The following is a 22,463-nucleotide window of genomic DNA, read 5'->3' as shown; positions in this document are numbered from 1 at the left end:
TTATAACCTCTGATGAGGTAATGCAGCCACCATACAATGCTCGCCAAATGCTGAGCACATCCTCGGGTTGGGTCAGGACTTATTTTTTGCAGGCCGAGCTGATGTTTTTAATGATGCCACTTTTGTGTAGATATGTTCTTTTGATCGTTTATTATTGCATTTTAATGCAATGTCACGCCGTTTATCAATCAGGTTAATCCTTTTTTTATTGATAGATCAGGCGATTCTGAACGCGGCGATATCAAATATATGTAGGTTTGATTTTTTTGTTTTATTTGGATTGGGGCAAAAGGGGGGTGATTTGAACTTGTTTTTTTTATTTTTTTTTTTCATATTTTTATTACTTTTTTTTTACTTTTAGCTGCCACTACTCTATCGCCTCTATTTAGCAGAATGACAGCATTGCTATGAGCGACAACCACAGAGTGGCGCTCATAGCAATCTGTCATCAACAACCATAGAGGTCTCAAGGAGACCTCTGGTTGCTATGACAACGCACCGATGACCCCTCATCACATGACGGGGGTCAGCAGTGCGTGTATTTCCGGCCGCGTGGCTGGAAGCTCTTGCTAAATGCCGCTGTCAGCGTTTGACAGAGGCATTTAACTAGTTAATAGCGTGGGCAGATCTCGATTCCACTCACGCCTATTGCGGGCACATGTCCCTGCTTTGATGCGGACTCACCGCTGAAGCCCTCATCAAAGCAGGGGATACTGCCAGCTGACGTACTATTCCATCAGCTGTCAGAAAGGGGTTAAGAAACACTCTGAAATGGAAGAAAACAAAGTGCTTGAGAGTTCTGAATTGGCCAACAATGAGCTCAGATCTAAATCCTATTGAACACCTGTGGAGAGGTTGGTTGTAGAAGGAAATTCGCAAAAGAAAGGTGTCCAAAATTCTAGTTGAAAGGTGCAAGAAGCTTGTTGATGGTTATAGGAAGCGATTGATTGCAGTTATTTATTCCAAAAGATGTGCAACCAAATAGTAAAGAAGTTGTCCACTTCAGCGCTGAAATCTCATCTCCCGAGATCTTGATGCCGAGATCTCCATCTGCGCATGCGCCGCCCCCCGGTGACCATTTTCCTGGAGTTCATCAGCAACCACAGGATGACATCAAGTGACCTACAAAATTAATGGCAAATGGCAGCTGGGGTGAAGTGCATGGCAAGAAAAGTTCGTAACAGTCTCCTAGAGGCAGGGCTCAAGTCATGTAAAGCTAGACAAAAGCCCTTCATCAATGAGAAGCAAAGGAGAGCCAGGCTGAAGTTTTCCAAAGACCATAAGGATTGGACAACAGAGGACTGGAGTAAGGTAATCTTCTCTGATGAGTCAAATTTTCAGCTTTGCCCAACACCTGGTCTTCTAATTGTTAGACAGAGACCTGGAGAGGCGTACAAGCCACAGTGTCTTGCGCCCACTGTGAAATTTGGTGGAAGATCAGTGATGATCTGGGGATGCTTCAGCAAGGCTGGAATTGGGCAGGTTAAGCTTTCCGAAGGACATATGAATCAAGCCACATACAAGGTTATCTTGGAAAAACAGCCTGAGCAGAAGGAATCAACTTTGTTCCCCAACTCTGAGGACTGGGTTTTCCAGCAGGACAATGCGCCATCCCACACAGCTAGGTCAATCAATGTGAGGATGAAGGACCACCACATCAAATCCCTGTCATGGCAAGCCCAATCTCCTGACCTGAACCCCATTGAAAAACTCTGGAATTTAGTAATCAAGAGGAAGATGAATAGTCACAATCCATCAAACAAAGAACTACTTAATTTTTTGTACCAGGAGTGGCATGAGGTCACCCAATAGCAGAGTGGAAGACTGGTGGAAGGCATGCAAAGACGCATGATAGCTGTGATTGAGGCGAGTGCCCCGATGCGCGTTTCGCTGTGGCTTCCTCGGGGGGCAGTCGGGGCACTTGCGCTTTGGTCACGCATCCATCATGGGTAAGCACTGCCTAGGAAATTAGGGATATGTTAACCCTGCATTGATTGACCGCACTGTTCTCTAGTGAGCATATATGGGTGATTATACTTATTCAGCCCAAACAGTGCAGCCATTGCGTTTTCGGCTTATTGCTTTTTTTGTACTGTCCTACTTTTGTGCTTTGCTTACATGGACACATGATATGTAACATATCATTACTATTTATAATGTGATGCACTATGCCCTTTTGTTAACCTTTGTAAGTTCATTATGAGTGGATAATTGATTGGTCCATCATCACGGTGCTAACCATTGCTTATATGGTTATGAAGCTGCCCGCCTGTTCTTGTATTGTCTACAATTTTTTACTATTATTGTTTGTACTTATGTATAATTAAAGACCAATATATAAAAAAAAAAAATCAATCTCTTTATTCAGAATTACATAACTGAGTATCACGGATTTTTTGGACTCAAAAAGACTCTCTCTCTATTAGTCCTTTTATGTATGATTTAACGTAGGCACTTAGCCTAAAGCGTGGTAATAATGTTATAAGTGTGTCCCCATACCGAAAAAAAACTGACAGTAATTTAGTTTTAAGAGCGGACTCATGCCATCCACCACATGTAATTAGAAATATTCCGCTGGGTGAATATATTAGAACTAAAAAATTGTTCTCAGAGTGAGATTTTCCTACTGAAGCTGAAAAAATAAAAAAAAACGCTTGCAGCATAGAGGCTACAGGACTTGGAGTCTGAACAGGGCCCAAAATATTGTCAGCAATATAGATAGAGAAGTCTTATTGCGAGAAATTTAAAAAAAAAAAAAATACTTTAACAAGTTCAAATAATATCACATTCACAACGGAATTTTCTCCCCAATATAAGAACATCGTACCTGGTTGTCTTGCACGGGTTTTTATGGTTGTGGTCATGCTCATGGTATTGCTTGCAGTTATGCAACGAGTAAAAACTTTTACTGTATATCCAACAGCACAGGAGAAGTGTTCACTATGGAAATTCATCATTAACCATGTGTACAGAAACAGGATTTTTTGGGTTGCTTACCGTAAAATCTGTTTCTCGGAGCCTTCATTGGGGGACACAGAGACCATGGGTGTATGCTGCTGCCACTAGGAGGCTGACACTATGCACAAAAAAGGGTAGCTCCTCCTCCGCCGTATACACCCCACCGACCGGCAGGAAATTCCTCAGTTAGTGAGAAAGCAGTAGGAGAAGTAACGGAATAGATTGAAAACAGAACGAACAACTCAACTGTAACCAATCGACAAACATAAGAACAGGAGTTGTAGAACATGGGAGGGTGCTGTGTCCCCCAATGAAGGCTCCGAGAAACAGATTTTACGGTAAGCAACCCAAAAAATCCTGTTTTCTCGTTCGCCTTATTGGGGGACACAGAGACCATGGGACGTCCCAAAGCAGTCCCTGGGGTGGGAAACAAACTTCCATCAGGCCAGTGGACTCACCACCGCGGCCTGCAGAATCCTTCTACCTAGGCTGGCGTCCGCCGAAGTGTAGGTGTGGACCCTGTAGAATTTCACAAAAGTGTGAACCGAAGACCACGTTGCAGCTTTGCAAAGCTGCAGCGCGGAAGCTCTGTGGCGCACCGCCCAGGAGGCACCCACCGCCCGGGTAGAGTGCGCTCTGATCCCTGAAGGAGCTGAACGATGCTTGACCCGGTATGCCTCCAAAATTGCCGATCTGATCCAGCGAGCAATAGTGGCCTTTGAGGCTGGGTGACCTTTCCTTGCACCGTCTGGAATGATAAACAGAGAGTCTGACTTCCGCAAGGAAGATGTCCTGGCTAGATAGACTCTCAATGCCCTGACCAGGTCCAGCTTGTTCAAGGATCGCTCCCGAGGATGAGCTGGGCTCGGGCAGAAGGATGGCAGAACAATGTCCTCATTGAGGTGAAACGAAGATACCACCTTCGGAAGGAAAGAGGGCGGAGGCTGCAGAACTACCTTGTCCTGATGAAGTACCAAAAAGGGAGAGCGGCAAGAAAGGGCCGCTAATTCCGACACACGTCGGATGGAAGTAATGGCCACCAGAAAGGCCACCTTCCAAGAAAGGAGGGCAAGGGAAACATCCCCGAGAGGTTCAAAAGGAGGACCTTGCAGAACCCCAAGAACGAAATTAAGATCCCAAGGATCCACGGGCGCTCGGTACGGAGGAACCGTGTGAGCCACACCCTGAAGAAAGGTTTTGACCTGGGGCCGGGAGGCCAGCGTCTTCTGAAATAAAATGGACAGTGCCGAAACTTGACCCTTCAAGGAACTGAGAGTAAGCCCCGCATCCAGCCCTGTCTGAAGAAACGCCAGAACAGAAGGAAGCGAAAAAACCATGGCCGCGATGTCATTGGCCTCACACCAGGAGAAATAGGCTTTCCAAGTACGGTAATAGATCTTGGAAGAGGAAGGCTTTCTGGCGCGGATCATGGTATGAATCACTCGATCAGAGAATCCTGCCGTTTCAAAACCTCGGTCTTAACAGCCACGCCGTTAAACTGAGCGACAGAGAATTGGGGTGGCAAATCGAGCCTTGTGACAGCAGATCTGCCCTGTCGGGAAGCTTCCAGGGGGCGTCCGCAAGAAGGTTGACAATGTCCGCGAACCAAGACCTTCTGGGCCAATTCGGGGCGATGAGGACGACTGGAATCCCTTCTGCCTTGATTTTCTTCAACAGCTTGGGAAGAAGAGGCAGGGGAGGGAACGGGTAGGGGAGCTCGAACTGTGACCAAGGAACGGCCAGAGCGTCGGCGCCCACTGCCAGGGGGTCCCGAGACCTGGACACGAATTGTGGTACCTTCCTTTTGAGGCAAGACGCCATGAGGTCTACGTCCGGGGTTCCCCACCGACGGCAGAGCAGATGAAACACCTCTGGATGTAGGGACCATTCCCCTGCCGCGAGACCCTCGCGGCTTAGAAAATCGGCGGCCCAGTTGTCCACGCCAGGAATGTGAACCGCGGAAATTGTTGGAACAAAGGTCTCTGCCCATTGAAGAATTCTGGACACTTCCGCCAGGGCTGAGACACTCCGTGTCCCCCCTTGTCGGTTGATATACGCCACCGCTGTGGCATTGTCTGTTTGAATCCTGACAGGCAGGCCCTTGAGGCGCCGTTCCCAGTGGACGAGAGCCAGAAGGATCGCTCGTATCTCTAGGACATTGATCTGCAGAGCTGATTCCTGAGTCGACCATCGACCCTGAACAGTGTGATTGCGGAACACTGCACCCCAGCCGATGAGGCTGGCGTCCGTTGTGACAATCTGGGAAGAAAGGACCGCCCCGAGAGAATGAGGGGAGACGTCAACCACCAGTTGAGAGACCGCTTGATCCGGCATGAAAGATGAACCGGACGATCCAGAGACAGAGCCGACCTGTTCCACCTGGACAAAATGGCCTGCTGGAGGGGCCTGGCGTGAAACTGGGCAAAGGGAACTGCCTCTATTGCTGCCACCATCTTCCCCAGAATCCTCATGGCTGTCCTGAGAGATGAAAACCGTGCGATCTGTAGTGATCGGAAGCCCTGCTGCAGGGAAAGAATCTTGTCTTGTGGGAGAAATACCCTTGACCGACGAGTGTCGAAAAGAAGGCCCAGAAACACAAGGCGTTGAGTAGGGATCAGACAGGACTTTTTCCGGTTGACGATCCACCCAAAACTGGACAGGGTGTCTAGAACGATCGCCACACTTAGGCGGGCCTGATGAAAGGAGGGAGCCTTGATCAGAATATCGTCGAGATACGGAAAAAGAACAAGACCTCTGATCCTCAACAAGGCCATCAACGCCGCCATAATCTTCGTGAAGACCCTGGGAGCGGTGGCGAGCCCGAAAGGGAGCGCGACGAACTGATAATGTTCATGGTGAATCGCAAACCACAGGAACTTCGGATGTCCGGGAAATATGGGCACGTGTAGATAGGCATCTTGGATGTCTATGGAACACATGAATTCCTGCTCCTCCATGGAGGCAATCACCGAGCGAACCGACTCCATCCGGAAGTGGCGGAGGCGAACTCTCTTGTTGAGTAACTTGAGATCCAAGATGGGTCGAACCGCCCCGTCCTTTTTCGGCACCACAAACAGGTTTGAATAAAACCCTGTGAATCGTTCCGATTCGGGAACGGGCACAATCACCCCGGAGCTGAGGAGACAGGCTATGGCCGAACCGAACCCCGGGATCAAGGCAGGATCCCGTGACGGACGGGATTGGAAGAAGCGATCCCGTGGAAGAGAAACAAACTCTATTTTGTATCCTGTCGATACAACCTCTCTGACCCAAGCGTCCTCTACTGAGGCGAACCAGACGTCGCTGAAGAAAAGAAGTCGACCTCCCAATTGGAAGGGACCCACGGAAGACCGATGATAGTCATGCGGACGTAGACCGTCCAGATCTAGATCTGGGTGGTCTTCCCTGGGAAGAGTGGGACCGCCAGGACGGAGTGGGCCTGAAGGAGACCTTCTTTCTTTCCTGAAGTGCTTGTGGCCTTTGCTGGTTGGAAGGGTTTTCCGCCGCATTGAAACGGCGGAAAGGCCGAAAGGGACGGAACTGATGCCTTGGAGGAGGTCTGCGAGGCTTGGATTGGGGGAGAAGAGAACTCGTACCTCCGGTAGCGTCCTTAATAATCTGGTCCAATTGGGACCCAAAGAGACGCACTCCTTGAAAAGGCAGATTAGTCAGAGACTTTTTAGAGGACAAGTCCGCCTGCCAGGCCTTGAGCCAAATTGTACGTCGGATTGCCACGATGTTGCTTGACGCCTGAACCGCGAAAGATGCGGCATCCAAGGAAGCAGAAAGCAGATAATCCCCCGCATGGGAAATCTGATTGGCGAGATCGGCCAAATGCTCCGGTTGTGCCTTATCCAGAATGCCCTGCCGAAGGTCCTCTGCCCAAGCGGATATAGCCTTTGCTGCCCAAGATGAAGCAAAGACTGGACATACCGCCGCAGATGCCGCCTCGAAGGCAGACTTTGCTAGGGATTCTATGATTCAGTCATTAGAATCTTTTAGAGACATTACACCCGACAGCGGAAGAACAGTATTATTAGAGTCTGGATACGGGAGGGTCCACTGAAGAAGCGGCCCAGTTGTCCGTGAGCTCTTTAGCGAACGGATACAGCACGCCGAGACGCTTTCCTCTTTGAAAGCGTCTAGTCGGATCTTCCCTTTCCTTGGTAAAAATCTTCCCAAACTCGGAATGAAAGGGAAACACCCTGGAAGGTGTTTCCGCCCGTCTGAACGAAACCTCCTGATCTGAGGATTTTGCAGGGGCGTCAGTGATGTCGAAGGTATGGTGAATCTCGGCAATGAGGTTCTGCACCGTAACCTTCATGTTCGCATCCTGATCCGAATCCAGCTCTAAGACCCCTTCAGATTCCGAAAGCGCTTCACCTGACTCGGGAGAGGAGGCCCGAGAGGGAGACTGCTGGGGAGTATGGGGTGAGGTAGGGCGAGGAGAGGACTCCGCCTGGAGATCCTGCCTGGGTCTCTTGCGACTGACAATGGCTGGCTCAGATGGGACATCCTGGGACGTGCTAGGTCCCGCAGAAGCTCCCAAGGGCAACTTATCCAGAACGGCTACTAGGGACTGAGACACCTTGTTGAGGTCTGCCACCGACTGTAATAGGGAGGAGGCCCAACCCGGCCAGGGGGGCTCACTCACCCCTGGGGCTATGGATGGCTCCTGAGCGGCGTCGGGCTGGATTGGATTGCTACAGTCCAGGCAGAGGGGAGAGGACTGACCTGAGGGAAGTTTGCGGTTGCACGAAGAACATGCGAAGAACTTGACTAGGGTGCAGGGGAGGGCCGAAGAGCGGGTACGATCAGCCTTAGGGATAGACATTGTGAAAAACCTGAGGTAGTGCCGGAAGGTTGGGGGACAGAGGGCGGAGAAGGGTCAGTCTGCCGTGCAGAGCTACTCACGGCCCGGTGTCCCCAAAAGCGATGCTGCTCGACCTGTCCGGGGATGCAGATCAGGGAGAAGTCCGGCTGGCCGTCCCAAAGAGGCAAAAAGCTGCTTGCAGAAACTGCTCAGGGGCTGGGGAGCCTCTCCAGCTGCGTCCGGCTGGCAGGCTGTGAAGATGGCACCTGCCTGTAGAAAAGTGCTGGTCCCGGGGAAGGGCGGAGCTCCTCGCAGGGTTAATAATTGCTGCCCTCTAGCCATAATATGCTGGGCAGGAGAGGGAAAGGCGGGGGAGGGCCTGGGGAGAGCGGGAGTGAAGCCCGCTTAGTAGAAAGGGGCGGGGGGCGTGGCCGCGACGCTGCGGTAGGCCCGAACACAAGCCGGGGCCTAAATTAGTTGCGGCGGCCGCCTGTCGGCAGGGGGTCGGCGCGGAAGACGCGTCGCAACACCGGGCCGCGTCCCTGCCCAGAACTGCCCGACTCCAGCGCTACCCCTGCCGAGATGGAAAAAAGGGGGGGGAAGCGCAGAACGAGGCCTGTGAAGACCCGGTGCCTGCATGGATGCGGTGACCGTGGGGGGATGCGGGGCGTGCAGGGACCCTAACGTGGTCCCCCTGGCGACCGCTCCAAGAGAAAACGCCGGGGGAAGACTGACATACTCACCCAGGCAGGGGGCCTTACAATAAAGGTACCTGAAAATCCCACGCTGTCTGTCTCTATGAAATCCGCGCCTCATCCAACCTTCAGGCTCTGGTAGGCGAGAGGGTGGGAGGCGGGGGCAAGGACCGTCCGTGCGGCTGGCACCTACTTGTGCGAGGCTCCTGGTCCTGCTGCGGAGACCTATGAGGATACGGGGTGGCAGTACACGCCGTACTCATAGTCTCTTTGTGGGAGTACGGATGTGACTGTTCACTCCGTATCCCTCCGGAACCAGCAAAGGAACGACGCACACTGAGGTAGATATGGGTCTAATAAAAGACCCGTGTCCACCTCCTACTGACACTAAGCTAAACTGAGGAATTTCCTGCCGGTCGGTGGGGTGTATACGGCGGAGCAGGAGCTAACCTTTTTTGTGCATAGTGTCAGCCTCCTAGTGGCAGCAGCATACACCCATGGTCTCTGTGTCCCCCAATAAGGCGAACGAGAAAGTTATTTATCACACCATGTTTATAACTGTATGCTTATCTATGTTTTTCTCTATGCTTTTTATCAATATACAGAGGTTTTTTGATCATTAAATTTCCATATACCTGCATGAGGATGCATTTTTAATATGCAAGATATGGGAGCTCCTACTTACCAATTAATGACATCACTTACTAATTAGCTCCCATAGCAGGAAAAAGGAAATATAAAAACTGTTTTTTATTTTTAATGTTATCCATGATTAAGGCTTCCTATAGCTGAAACGCGTAGGATTGTTGTTCCTCAAATTCAGCCCTGTGGCTGCGACATGCTGCACTGTATTTTAATATGTATAAAATAAACCAGAAGTTTTCAATACATTCTACTGCCCATAGTCGCTGGAGTAATACACCGTTTTTTGCATCATCTTTTGTTGTTTCAGTGAGGGGGCAGCGGCTGTGACAGTGACTACTGATGGTACTGCGTTTATGTATCCCAGCATGCCCTGGGAAACTAAAATGAATCATCAGACCGGAAATAGAAAAAAAAAGGAAATGGATATTGTATTTTTTTTTTTTTTTTGTTAGACAGCGTAGTTAGGGAATGGTAGGGAATTTTAAAGCAAGTATATTAGAAAATAGCTTAGATTATGGGAGTAGATAAGGAGTTAGGAGCTAAATTAGTTTGCATTTGGACCACCCCTTTAATATTAAATTATTTACCACGGGGGCTTCAGTTACAGGTGAAACATAATTACTGGAATACTACATGATGAAAGATGGCTGGGCTGACCAAGGCTTCTTTCCTAGCAAACATTATTGGCTTTTATGCAGAAGATCAAAATCTTTGTAGTAATGTAGGGATGGAATGGGTTATGATACCATATTTCTACTTTCTGCTTATTTCAGATTATAAGCACCCTGGAGAAGGAGACAGGATTTGACTCTGAACTGAGGCAATTACAGCAACTCAAAAATACACTTGCAGATAAGAAGAAGTGTGTCTGGGAATAGCACCCGCGCACTGATCTACATGCACAGGCGATGCACGCTTAGGCTTTCATATTACATGTTTGTGGACATTTATGTTATTTCATTATGTGACTTCTGATTTATGATTTTCATGAGAATTTTAAAATGTATTTTTTTGTAAATTTCATATAATAAATATGCTTATTTTGTTGAAAGAATTGTCCTTATATCAACGGTTTTTTTTTTAAATAGCTATCTCCGAATGAACTGGCAATGTCTATAATAAATGCACTTGGTCGATCATAAATTAGAACAAAACATCTCTTATGCCATTCTAAAATACTCATACAAAAAATATACCGTAAATAAAATTATTTTCCAACTTTAAAAATATAGAATCATAGAATGTTGTTGGAAGGGACCTCCTGGGTTATCTGGTCCAACCCCCTGCTCAAAGCAGGATTCACTAAACCATTTCCATCAGATTTCTGTCCGGCCTGTTTGTAGACCTCCATTCAAGGAGAACTCACCGCCTCTCGTGGCAGCCTGTTCCACTCATTGATCACTCTCAAAAAGTTTTTTTCTAATATTTAATCTCTATCTTCTCCCTTTCAGTTTCATTATATTGCTTCTTCTGTTTCCATGTGCAAATGAGAATAATGATGATCCCTCTACACTGTGACAGCCCTTCAGATATTTGTAAACCGCTATTAAGTCTCCTCTTAGCCTTCTTTTCTGTAAGCGAAACATTTGCAGATTCTTTAGCTACAGCTAAACATTCATAAAAATTTCTAGGATCCCAATATATTTTTGAATACATAGTTGTCTTGATCTGATCGAGGGTACAAGATTAAATCTCCTACCAACATGCCAATTCTAAATTCAATATCTAATGTGCGAAAAAAAACCCATAAATCCATAGACATTAAAATACAGATATATTAAAGATGCAGTAACAGCTCTTTAAAAAAGTGGAAAACCCCTTTAATATATGTTATCACAGTTTACAAAGTGATGCAAAAAAACCTTAATGTCACATTTTCAACATTAGTAGAAGAGTTCACACGAGCTACACTCCATGCAACAATAAATACATTCAATATACATCCGTCTATAAACTATGTTGTGCAGTTTCACTAATCTCTTCCTCCACCACATTCCTTTGCGGATACTCAGAGCTGAGATTTTCAGTCTTGCTTCGCTCTGCAGGAGGACCAAGTTCTTCTAGTTGTCTTTCCTGGGTTATTTCCAATTCCTCAAGTCTTTTTCGTAACATGGAGAGTTCTTTCTGATGCTGTTCTTCCTACAACAGAAATATAGTTCATTGTCACTTGCAAATCATTGTACACATAGTTTTGAAGGCAATGTAAACATGGAATGGAGGTGTGCATGTTCAACTCCATTTATCGTGTCATGGCTGTTGCCAAGTACTGCAGGTTAGCTCATATTCTCGAAAATAAAAGCGGATCTTCAGGTCTCTGCATCAGCCACTACACAATGAACAGAGCTTTGCAGTTCAGCTCCGTTCAGTGTCTACATCCAGCTGCCGGTAGAGCTACAAGCAGGTTATTGGGGGTGCTGAGCAGAGGACCCCGCCGTATTGATCTTTCATCAATGTTATAAGCTCAGACAACTCCTTTAAATTAATGGACCTAATCCTTACTATTTTGGGTGCCACGCTTGAGTACACTGCTCATTTTGTGCACAGTACCATCAGCTGTTTGTCATACGAGACCAACCCGTATTGTGACATTAAATGAAAAAAATAAATGTACTTGTCAGTAAAACGGTGACGTTAAGGTTGTAGTGCTATGTTGGTGTCATACGTTTGATAAGATAACGTCCACATGATTGGTAGCACTATGGAAAAGAACAATTTAAGCAAAAAAAAAAATAAAAAATTAAGTCAATAACTTGATAAGGAAAGACATTGAACAAAGTGTATGTTTTGTGGTTTCACTAAAGAAATAGAGATGTTGTCTCATAGTTAAAGCTTTCTATTTTTTTTTTTTAAGTCTCCCACAAAAGAAAATAAAAGCAAAAAAATAAAATGTGTGTGATTTAGCTCATCATAATAGCCCTGAAAGGGTTAAACCAGGTTGAACCTGGCTTTGTTTTCCAGCGCTTCTACAGTAAAAAAAAAAAAAAAAAAAATTGCACATTTTAATATTTTTTTATATGTACAGTAACTATGCTAGAAATCTGTGCACTGAGCTAAAATAATATGTATCACGATTAGAGGTGGGAGAATGGATTTGCAGGAGTCTGGTCCATTGCCACGTCAGTAATCTGTGACTGCTGGACCGGTCCTACCAATCGATTCTCACATCTCTTGGATTACCTGGTGCTTGTGGAATAAATGTAAAATCCTTACAACGCTCTGATCTCTGAATACCTGTGCAATTTGAAAAGAAAACATCTCTGGAACCATGGTGGACTGCAGGTAATGGCCCGAATTCAAAAACCCAGACGCTCCAATATTTGGACCAAGTATTAAAGTACGAAACTCATTATGTCTGCGCTGAAGATCCTTCATTCTTTTCTGTAAACGTAAGTGTTCTTCTTGGGGAATGTTCTGCCTAAAATAGCAGTAGATATTGAGAAATGAATGCATCATATCTGCTTACAGTATACAATTACATGAATGTTGGAACAAGGCAAAAAAAAAAAGGGTTTAATAAGGAGGTCCAATACCAACCCAATAAAATCATAAAGTACCGTATTTTTCGCTTTATAAGGCGCTCCGGATTATAAGACGCACCCCAAATTTTGAGGAGAAAAATAGGAAAAAAACGTTTTTGTTTTTTTTTAATAAAATGGTGGTGCCTCTTATAATCCAGGCGTCTTATTGCTTACCGGGGTGGTGGCTGCGGTGAAGCGGGGTCCCAGGGTCGCTGCTGGAGGAGGCAGGAGTGGGGTGATACTGCAAGCCGCAGGAAGGGATGAGAGGGTGCTCCGATGTGCAGCGTGCTGCCAGGGGGGCTCGTGCTGCTGCCAGGGGCTCTGCCGACATTTACCGGGTGTAGGCTGCAGGGGTGTCAGTCGGCGCCATGGGTGTCTCCGGGTGCCCCGCCGTGTCTCCGGTTCTCATCCCGGGGCTCTGCGACATTTTGCGACAGGCCAGAGCCCTGGGGCTCCCTCTCGGTTCCCTCTGTATTGGCTCCGGCAATATGGCGGCCGCCGCCAGGGGGCGGCGCATGCGCTGATGGTGATCTCGGGACTGAGATCTTAAGAGATGAGATCTCAGCGCTGAAATCTCATGTCTCGATATCTCAGTCCCGAGATCACCATCAGCGCATGCGCCGCCGCCCCCGGCCGCCATATTGCTGGAGCCAATACAGAGGGAACCGAGAGGGAGCACCGGGCTCTGGCCTGTCGCAAAATGTCGGCAGAGCCCCGGGATGGGAACCGGAGACACCGCTGGGCACCCGGAGACACCCCTGCGGCCTACACCCGGTAAGGTATATCCTCTTTGTAAGACGCACCCCCATTTTCCCCCCAAGTTTTGGGGGAAAAAAGTGCGTCTTACAAAGCGGAAAATACGGTACTGCTCTGCTAAGGCTGGTTTCACATTAGCGTTTTTTAGCGCAGTGCATCGTGCGCGTCCATGCGCCCCTACGTTTAACATGGCGGGCGCATGATCTAGCATTTGCACGCATTTGTATGCGTTTTCGAGCCCATGCATTTTTCCAGGTGTGCGTCTAGATGCGCCGGACGCAACATGTTGCATTTTTGGATCCGCCCAAAGGTGTAAAAAAAAAGCATGCGTACGCTTGCGCACAGAATGTGTCAAAACAACGCATTACAGTCTATGGGAACGCAGGCGTGCGCATGGACATGCGTACACACGCGTTTTAAGAGTAAACCTGTCTAGACACTGGTTTAAACCACCCCCTTCCCATGACACACGCCCACTGGTGTCCCATTGGTGGAGTCTGTTTCAAGGATTCTTCACGAATTTTCCTCCAGTGAAATGTGACACCTAGAAAACGCATGCACATAAAAAATGCAAACGCATGCAAAAACTACTTGCCTAATATATGCGTGTTTTGAATAATATTTCATTTTAAAACCATGTGTAAAGGACAGAGAACTGCTGTATGTAAAAGTTCATGTTAAAATCGCATTGCATGCGCATGTTATACGGATGTTGCGTTTAAAAAACGCACAATCGCATGACACTCGTCTGTTTTCTCAATCCTGATATCTGACCGTTTTTTTTTTCTTGCGTATGGGTACGTACCTTTATACCCACACATGGATTCCATTTCAACACTGCATCTAACAGAAATCCCATGAGGACATGAGGTTGTAAGCACATACGATGTTGTCAGAACACATGATGTCATGACTGCTTGAAAGTACAGACACAAAGTGTGTCTGTACTTCCTACATTCATGTTCACTAAGGCAACGTATAGAATGGTCTCCTGGCGCTTTATTTTTTTTAAGGGATTCTGAAGACAATTTCCTGTGGGTGGTCTGCAGAATGAGGGTGCCCTCCAAGGTTATATTAATATGGGTCTTCTGAGCATTGTGAAACGTGTTCTGGACTTTTTAACATTGGCAACATATTGCTATGGCTGGGCCTCATTTACTAAGAAACCAAAATTATTAAAAAGTGCATTTGTGAGATGAATTCATAACGATAGTGGTCCCAGCAAGACATAACCTGCCTTAACCCCCGATGCTTTTTTCAGTTTTGCGTTTTTGTTTTTCGCCCCTCTCCTTCCCAGAGCCATAACTTTTTTATTTTTCTGTCAATATCGCCATGTGACGGCTTATTTTTTGTGGGACAAGTTGTACTTTTGAACGACACCATTGGTTTTACCATGTCGTCTACTAGAAAACGGGAAAAAAGTTCAACGTGCGGTGAAATTGCAAAAAAAAGATGCAATCCCACACTGGTTTTTTGTTTGGCTTTTTTACTAGGTTCACTAATTACTAAAAATGACCTGCCATTATGATTCTCCAGGTCATTACAAGTTCACCAAATATGTCTAGGTTCTTCTTTATCTAAGTGGTGAAAAAAAATTCCAAACTCCCTTTTTTGTGATATAGGGTTGGGTGAGGGCTTATTTTTGCAAGCTGAGCTGGTTATTAATGATACCATTTTGGAGCAGATACGATCTTTTGATCGCCTACTATTACATTTTAATGCAATGTCGCGGCAACAAAAAAAACAATCCTGGCGTTTTTAATTTTTTTCTCGCTATGCTGTTTAGTGATCAGGTTAATCCTATTTTTTATTGATAGATCGGGAGATTCTGAACGCAGAGGTACCAAATATGTCTGTTTGATTTTATTTTTGAAGTTTTATTTTGAATGAGGCGAAAGGGGGGTGATTTCAACTTTTATATTTTTAAACACATTTTTTTACTTTTGCCATGCTTCAATAGTCTCCATGGGAGGCTAGAAGCTGGCACAACTCGATCGGCTCAGCTACATAGAGGCGATGAGTAGATCGCCTCTATGTACCGTATATACTCGAGTATAAGTCGAGTTTTTCAGCCCCCTTTTGGGGCTGAAAAAGACCCCCCTCACCCCCCCCTCCCTCCTCTCCTGCCCTTACTCCCTATTCTTGCCTGTTATTTTAAAATCCAAATAAAATCTTTGGAAAAGAAAAAGACCCCCCTCGACTTATATTCGGGTCACGGTGCCAACTTACCTGGTCGCCGTAATCTCCGCGGTCCCAGTCGTCTCCGCGGTCCCCAGTGTTCGTCTGCAGTCCCCTGGCGGCGGGCGATGATAGGGCCATGGCGACGTTCAAAATTTCTGCGCGCCGCTCTCTCCTGTCCTCCAGCAGTGACGTGCAGGGGGCACGATGACGTGGAAAGCACGCGCCCTCTGCTTGAGTCACTGAAGAGCCTGCGATGCTCCGGAGCAGCTGACATCAACGTAGGTGAGTACATAGTGTTTTTTTTTTTTTTAAATTCCAGCAGGGGCAGCGCAGCAACATGATAGGATTACCAGTAATCCTATCACTTTGGGGGCAGCATTACGGTATTTGGGCCACCATTCACTGTGCAGAATTTATGGGGGCATATGTTGTGCAGCGTTATTTGGGCCAGCATTCACTGTGCAGCATTTTGGGGGCATACTGTATGTTGTGCAGCATTATTTGGGCCAGCATTCACTGTGCAGCATTTTGGGGGCATACTGTATGTTGTGCAGCATTAAATTTACCAGTATCTTCGGCAATTCCCACCCTAGACTTATACTCGAGTCAATAAGTTTTCCCAGGTTTTTGAGGCAAATTTAGGGGGGGGTCGACTTATACTCGGATCGACTTATACTCGAGTATATACGGTAGCTGAATTATTGACTTGCCATGAGCGCTGACCACTGGGTGGTAAATCTGGCACTGACAACCATAGAGGTCTCCAGGAGACACATCGGTGAGCCGTGATCACATGACGCGGGTCACCGGTGTGCGTATTTCCGGGCCAATGGCCTGAAGCGCCATTTAAATCGCAATTCGATCAGCGGCTATTGCGGGAACATGTGAGCTGTACAAAACAGCTAACATGTCCCGGGAAAGATGTGGGCTCACCGGCAGAGCCCACATCAAAGGCAGGGATACCGACATCGGCGTAATAATACGTCAGATGTCGGTAAGGGGTTGTCCGAAACCAACAGTGAATTTCATACACATATATATTTAATTTACTAATCTATTTACTTTTCTAATGTACTTCAATTAATTTGTCCCTACACCCTTCCTTCTCTACTCTTAACTTCCTGTTTTGTTTTTTATTACTGAAAATGAAATTTTGTTTGTGTATCCCAACATGCACTGGGGATTCTCAAATGAGTCATCAGGGAACTGGCACTGCTGTCCCTGCCCAGCTGCTGTCACCACCTTGACATTGCGCTCCCTCATCGGATCCAACATCACTGCAGACATCAACCTGAAATGGGACATCATCAGTGACATTCGTTTCAGAGGTTGGGCTAGTTTTGCTTTATTGAGCATGCACTCAATTCTGACACATGCTCAGTATGCACTCACTGTACTATATTCTCTGCAATGCGCACTTACAAGGTGTTGAGGGCAGAGCAAAGTACTGCAGTGCACAGGCGCTGGGCCTCTCTGACCTTTCCTGGCGCCTGTGACCTGCAGTACTTTGCTCTGCCCTCAAAGTACACCTGTGCAGGAGCCGCGACAGGCAGCAAGCAAGAGAACATCATCGCATGAAGAGGAGAGGCGCCGGACGGGACCCCTGGTGAGTATAATATAACCCGTTTTTCTTATCTTTCAGGTTACATCGGGGGCTTATCTACAGCATTACAGAATGCTGTAGATAAGCCCCTGATGGCGGTGCCGGCAGCTTATATACGAAAAAATAGGTGACGGATTCCCTTTAATGGATTCACAATCTGACTGTCTGATGTCCATAGGGAGTATCTGACAATTTGGATTTGTCTGATCTTATTTCTTTTCCTCTAACATGAACAGCTAGAAATCACTTATGTCCTCTCATTACTGACATAGCATGCACACGTACAGTACATGATCATGGAGAAATTAGGACTGAAGGATAATAGCCACATAATCGTTGGCATGATTAAGTCAAGCACACGGTTAAACATTTTTGTTTATGGATAAGACAATACAGAATAGACAAGATATTTACTCACCGATTCAATACAGATTTTTCAGTCTCAAGTTCTTCTATCTTTGCCTCCAAGAGTTCGATTCTTTCTTTTAATTTTCTGCATTTGTTTTCATGTATATTCTTTCTCTGCATATCAAAGTGACAAAGTCTGAACCGTTTCACACTTAAACAATAAAAACAGATTTTTTTTTTATACTTTGTACCATGTTGAAAACGTGGTTTCTGTTCTGCACTAAGTTTTTTTGTTTTTTTTTAATTTAGGGGGCGGGTGTTTTATTGCACACAGCTCACTACCATAAAGGATAGCAGGTTTCCTGCAGAAATGTATTTCACCATCTTACACAGCTCAATGGGGCTTGTAAAAAAACAAAACCTCATATACAACACATAATGCAAAATCAGCCCCATTCAGCTATACAGATTAAAAATGTAAATAAAAGGCGGCAACATCTGTCCGATGTCGAAACGCGTAGCCCTGTATTTTATGGATTCTTATGAAGACACTACCTGCCTGTCTGTCATACTAAGCAGCGCTTACTGTATATACTTGAGTATAAGCCGAGTTTTTCAACACATTTTTTATGCTGAAAAAGCCCCACCACGGCTTATACTCAAGTGAGGGTCTCACAGAATGGAAGGGGAGCGGCAGCAGCGGAGCAGCAGGTCACAGGAAGCAGCAGCCGGATGCTGCGGCCAACACCTGTGCCCGCTGCTAAAGAGAAATTAATCACTCCCATGGGCGTGTAGAGCAGTGAATATTCATTCCCTTTAGGAGCGGGCACATGTGATCGTCCCGCCTCTGAATCAAGCCAGCAGTTGAGGTTACTGTGCCCGCTATTAAATAGCAATGAATATTCATTGCTCTCCAGGCCCATAGTCCCGGTGTAGAGAGAGCAGCAAGTATTCCAGCATCTGTCCTCTGCTTGTAAGCAGTGCATGATGTTGGCATCGGAAAAAGACGCTGCAAGGAAGCACAGGGAAGGAAAGTAGGATGGTTTTTCTAAAATGTGTTTCTGATGGGGGCCATACACACCAGGCTAGGGATGAGGGGGCCATGCATACCAGGAGATAGGGATGAGGAGGCTATGCAATACCAGGACCCTCTCATCCCTTCCTTGGTATGCATGGCTCCCTCATCTCTAATAATAATAATCATCCTAATTTTTAAATAGCACTAACATATTACGCAGCGCAAACACGGGGAGAACATACAAACTCTTTGCAGATGTTGTCCTTGGTGGGATTTGAACCCAGGACTCCAGCACTGCAAGGCTGCAGTGCTAACCACTGAGCCACCATGCTGCCTGGTGTGCATAGCCCCCTTATCTATAGCCTGGTAGGCATGGCCTCCTCATCCCTATCCTGTTAGGAATGGTCTCCCTCATCCCTATCCTGGCAGAAAAGGTCCCACTCATCCCTATCCTGACAGGAATGATCGCCCTCATCCCTATCCTGGTATGCAGGGCCCCCCATCTCATCCTAGTATGCATGGCCCCATATCTATCCAGTTATGCAGGGCTCCATCCTTAACCTGGTATGACTGGCCCCCATCCCGGTCCTGGTCCCCATCAGAATACATTAAAAAGAAAAATCAAAGAAAAAAAACAAAACACCACATTACACTTACCTGCCCCGCGCTCCCTCACAGCGTGCTGCTTCAGTGCCAGCAGCTGCTTTATGCTTGTAAGCATTGCAGGGCAAGGACGTAATGCGCTGCTAGCAAGCCGAAAGGCAGTTGCCGGAATACTCACTGCTCTACACGCCGGGATTGTGCGCGATGAGAGCACCGAGTATTCATTGCTCTTTAACCCCTTCACGACCAGTGACACAGTGTGTGCGTCATGAAAGTCGGTGCCATTCCGACCAATGACGCATACCCTGTGTCATGACTTCTAGGTCACCCAACCCGCAGGGGCGCTTTGGTCACTGAAAAGTCACCCGACCTGCAGATACAGGGGGCTTTGTACTTCACTACGGGGGGCGTGGCTTAGCCCCCACGTGGCTACGATCGTTCTGATTGGCTGTTAAAAGTGAAACAGCCAATCAGAGTGATAGTAATATTTCATCAATGAAATATTACAATCCATCCATGTCCGACGCTGCTGTAACATCGGACATGGCTGGTGACACCGATCCGACCCCCCCCCCACTGGTTAACGGGGGCGATCTGCCCCCCGCCACTGAATGACAGCGGCGATGTGTCGCCACTGTCATCATCTGCCCCCCCCCACCTTCCCTCTGCTCCCCCCGCCTTCCGATCGCCCCCCTCCCACCCCCCGAGTGCCGCTATGGCTCCCGATGTCTCACGGTCCCGGACCATGGGCGCCGCCATATTGGAAAATGGCGGGCGCATGCGCAGTGCGCCCGACGGCAGCAATTTCCTTTCATTCATTTTGATCACTGTGATAAAATCTCAGAGTGATCAAAATAGAATGAAAAGTAAATAAACCCCCCGATTATCAACCCCATAGGCAGGAAAACTAATAAAATAAAGAAATTATTTTTATTTTTCCATCAGGGTTAGGGTTGGAAGGAGGATTAGGGTTGGAAAGAGGGTTAGGGTTGGAAAGAGGGTTAGGGTTGGAAAGAGGGTTAGGGTTGGAAAGAGGGTTAGGGTTGGAAAGAGGGTTAGGGTTGGAAAGAGGGTTAGGGTTGGAAAGAGGGTTAGGGTTGGAATTAGGCAAAAATAGAAAAAACACGGCACTCAGTGAGGAGGGAGGTGCACAAGTCGGGTATCCAGCCAACTAACAATGTAGTACAAAAACTTGGCACTCAAAAGAGAAATTGATTTGACTGTTCCTTTATTGTAAGAGGCATCCAGTAAAATATACTTCTTTTACTGCTTTAAACGTTTTCGGTCATACAATTGACCTTCATCAGAAACAGAATTTTTTCACAGTTGGTTTTAACTGAGAGGAACTGTAATGGAAAATTCCATATTATTAAAGAACCGCTGTCATAAGTAGGCACTATTCAGTACTGGGTATATTCATTAATAATGTGGAGAAACTGTCAAATCAATTTTTCTTTTGAGTGCCAAGTTTTTGTACTACAGGGTTGGAATTAGGGTTAGGGTTGGAATTAGGGTTAGAATTAGGGTTAGGATTGGTATTAGGGTTAGGCTTGTGGTTAGGGTTATGTTTAGGGTTGGGATTAGGATTAGGGATGTGTTGGGGTTAGGGCTGTGTTGGGGTTAGGGGTGGAGTTAGAATTGAGGGGTTTTCATTGCTTAGGCACATCACGGGGGTCTCCAAACGCGACATGGTGCAACCATTGATTCCAGCCAATTTTGTGTTCAAAAAGTCAAACGGTGCTCTCTCCCTTCCAAGCCCCGACGTGTGCCCAAACAGTGGTTTACCCCAACATATGGGGTATCAGTGTACTCAGGAAAAATTACACAACAACTTTGGGGGTCTAATTTCTCCTCGTACCCTTTGGAAAATAAAAAATTGGGGGCTAAAATATTTTTGTGGAAAAAATTTTTTTTTTATTTACATGTCTCTGCGTTATAAACTTCTGTGAAGCACTTGGGGGTTCAAAGTGCTCACCAGGCATCTAGATAAGTTCCTTGGGGGTCTAGTTTCCAACATGGGGTCACTTGTGGGGGTTTTCTATTGTTTAGGCACATCAGGGGCTCTGCAAACGTAACGACGACCGCAGACCATTCCATCGAAGTCTGCATTTCAAAACGTCACTACTTCCATTCCGAGCCCTTACGTGTGCCCAAACAATGGTTCCCCCCATATATGGGGTACCAGCGTACTCAGGACAAACTGGACAACAACTTTTGGGGTCCAATTTATCCTGGTACCCTTGTGAAAAAAAAATTGCTGGCTAAAAATCATTTTTTTTGAGGAAAAAAAAAATTTTTTTATTTTCACGGCTCTGCATTATAAACTTCTGTGAAGCACTTGGGGGTTCAAGGTGCTCACCACACATCTAGATAAGTTCCTTGGGGGGTCTAGTTTCCAAAATGGGGTCACTTGTGGGGGGTTCCACAGTTTAGGTACATCAGGGGCTCTGCAAATGTAACATGATGCCCGCAGACCATTCCATCAAAGTCAGCATTTCATAATGTCACTACTTCCCTTCCGAGCCCCGAAGTGTACCCAAACAGTGGTCCCCACCCACATATGGGGTACCAGCGTACTTAGGACAAACCGGACAACAACTTTTGGGGTCCAATTTATCCTGGTACCCTTGTGAAAATAAAAAATTGCGCACTAAAAATTATTTTTTGAGGAAAAAAGAGGGATTCTGGGTTCTTACCGTAAAATCTCTTTCTTGGAGCCTTCATTGGGGGACACAGAATACCATGGGTGTATGCTGCTGCTGCTGGGAGGAGGCTGACACTATGCAAAACAAGAAAATTAGCTCCTCCCCGGCAGTATACACCCACCGACAGGCACCAAGCACCTCAGTTGGTGAAAAAGCAGTAGGAGAAGCAACCAAAAACCATGAACATATGTACCAACCCAACAAGGGACTCGAAGACCCAGCACGGTACAACTTAAACAGGGAGGGTGCTGTGTCCCCCAATGAAGGCTCCAAGAAAGATTTTACGGTAAGAACCCAAAATCCCTCTTTCTTTATCGCCTTATTGGGGGACACAGAATACCATGGGACGTTCCAAAGCAGTCCCGAGGGTGGGAACAGCAATAAAAGGAACGACAGAAGGAAGGGCTTAGGTCGGCCGGTGCGCGACCGCCGCCTGCAGAACCTTCCTACCAAGAGCTGCATCAGACGAGGCCTGGGTATGAACCCTGTAGAACCTCGCAAAGGTGTGCAAAGACGACCAGGTCGCGGCCCTGCAAAGTTGTGAGGCCGAAGCCTGGTGTCGCACAGCCCAAGAAGCCCGAACAGCCCGGGTGGAGTGGGCTTTCACTCCCGGAGGGGGC

At 46.8% G+C, this 22,463-nt stretch overlaps 2 protein-coding genes across 4 annotated transcripts in view; one reads left to right on the top strand and one right to left on the bottom strand.

The window, feature by feature from the left end:
• The window catches only part of PLXNC1 (plexin C1), a 387,127-nt gene extending 376,919 nt beyond the window's left edge, over nt 1-10,208 (top strand). Inside the window, exon 31 of the mRNA XM_073554254.1 lies at nt 9,885-10,208. Coding sequence (XP_073410355.1) covers nt 9,885-9,989 — 105 coding nt within the window. The 3' untranslated portion in view covers nt 9,990-10,208. The remainder of the gene's footprint in view (nt 1-9,884) is intronic.
• Nucleotides 10,209-10,909: 701 nt separating this feature from the next.
• The window catches only part of CEP83 (centrosomal protein 83), a 90,290-nt gene continuing 78,736 nt past the window's right edge, over nt 10,910-22,463 (bottom strand). Inside the window, exons 14-16 of one of the 3 annotated variants that reach the window (XM_073554252.1) lie at nt 17,588-17,691; nt 12,343-12,526; nt 10,910-11,250 (exon numbers count right to left, since the gene is read on the bottom strand). In XM_073554252.1, the coding sequence (XP_073410353.1) occupies nt 11,059-11,250; nt 12,343-12,526; nt 17,588-17,691 (480 nt within the window). In that variant the 3' untranslated portion in view covers nt 10,910-11,058. Of the gene's footprint in view, nt 11,251-12,342; nt 12,527-17,587; nt 17,692-22,463 lie in introns of those variants that run through there. The other 2 variants (XM_073554253.1, XR_012222101.1) reach the window with 2 other exon arrangements.

Source organism: Dendrobates tinctorius, unplaced genomic scaffold (assembly GCF_039654945.1).
Source record: "Dendrobates tinctorius isolate UK_male_01 unplaced genomic scaffold, ASM3965494v1 ptg000209l, whole genome shotgun sequence".
Classification (NCBI taxonomy): Eukaryota; Metazoa; Chordata; class Amphibia; order Anura; family Dendrobatidae; genus Dendrobates; species Dendrobates tinctorius.
Note: the sequence above shows the minus strand (reverse complement) of the source record. Positions and strands in the feature narration are given on the sequence as shown.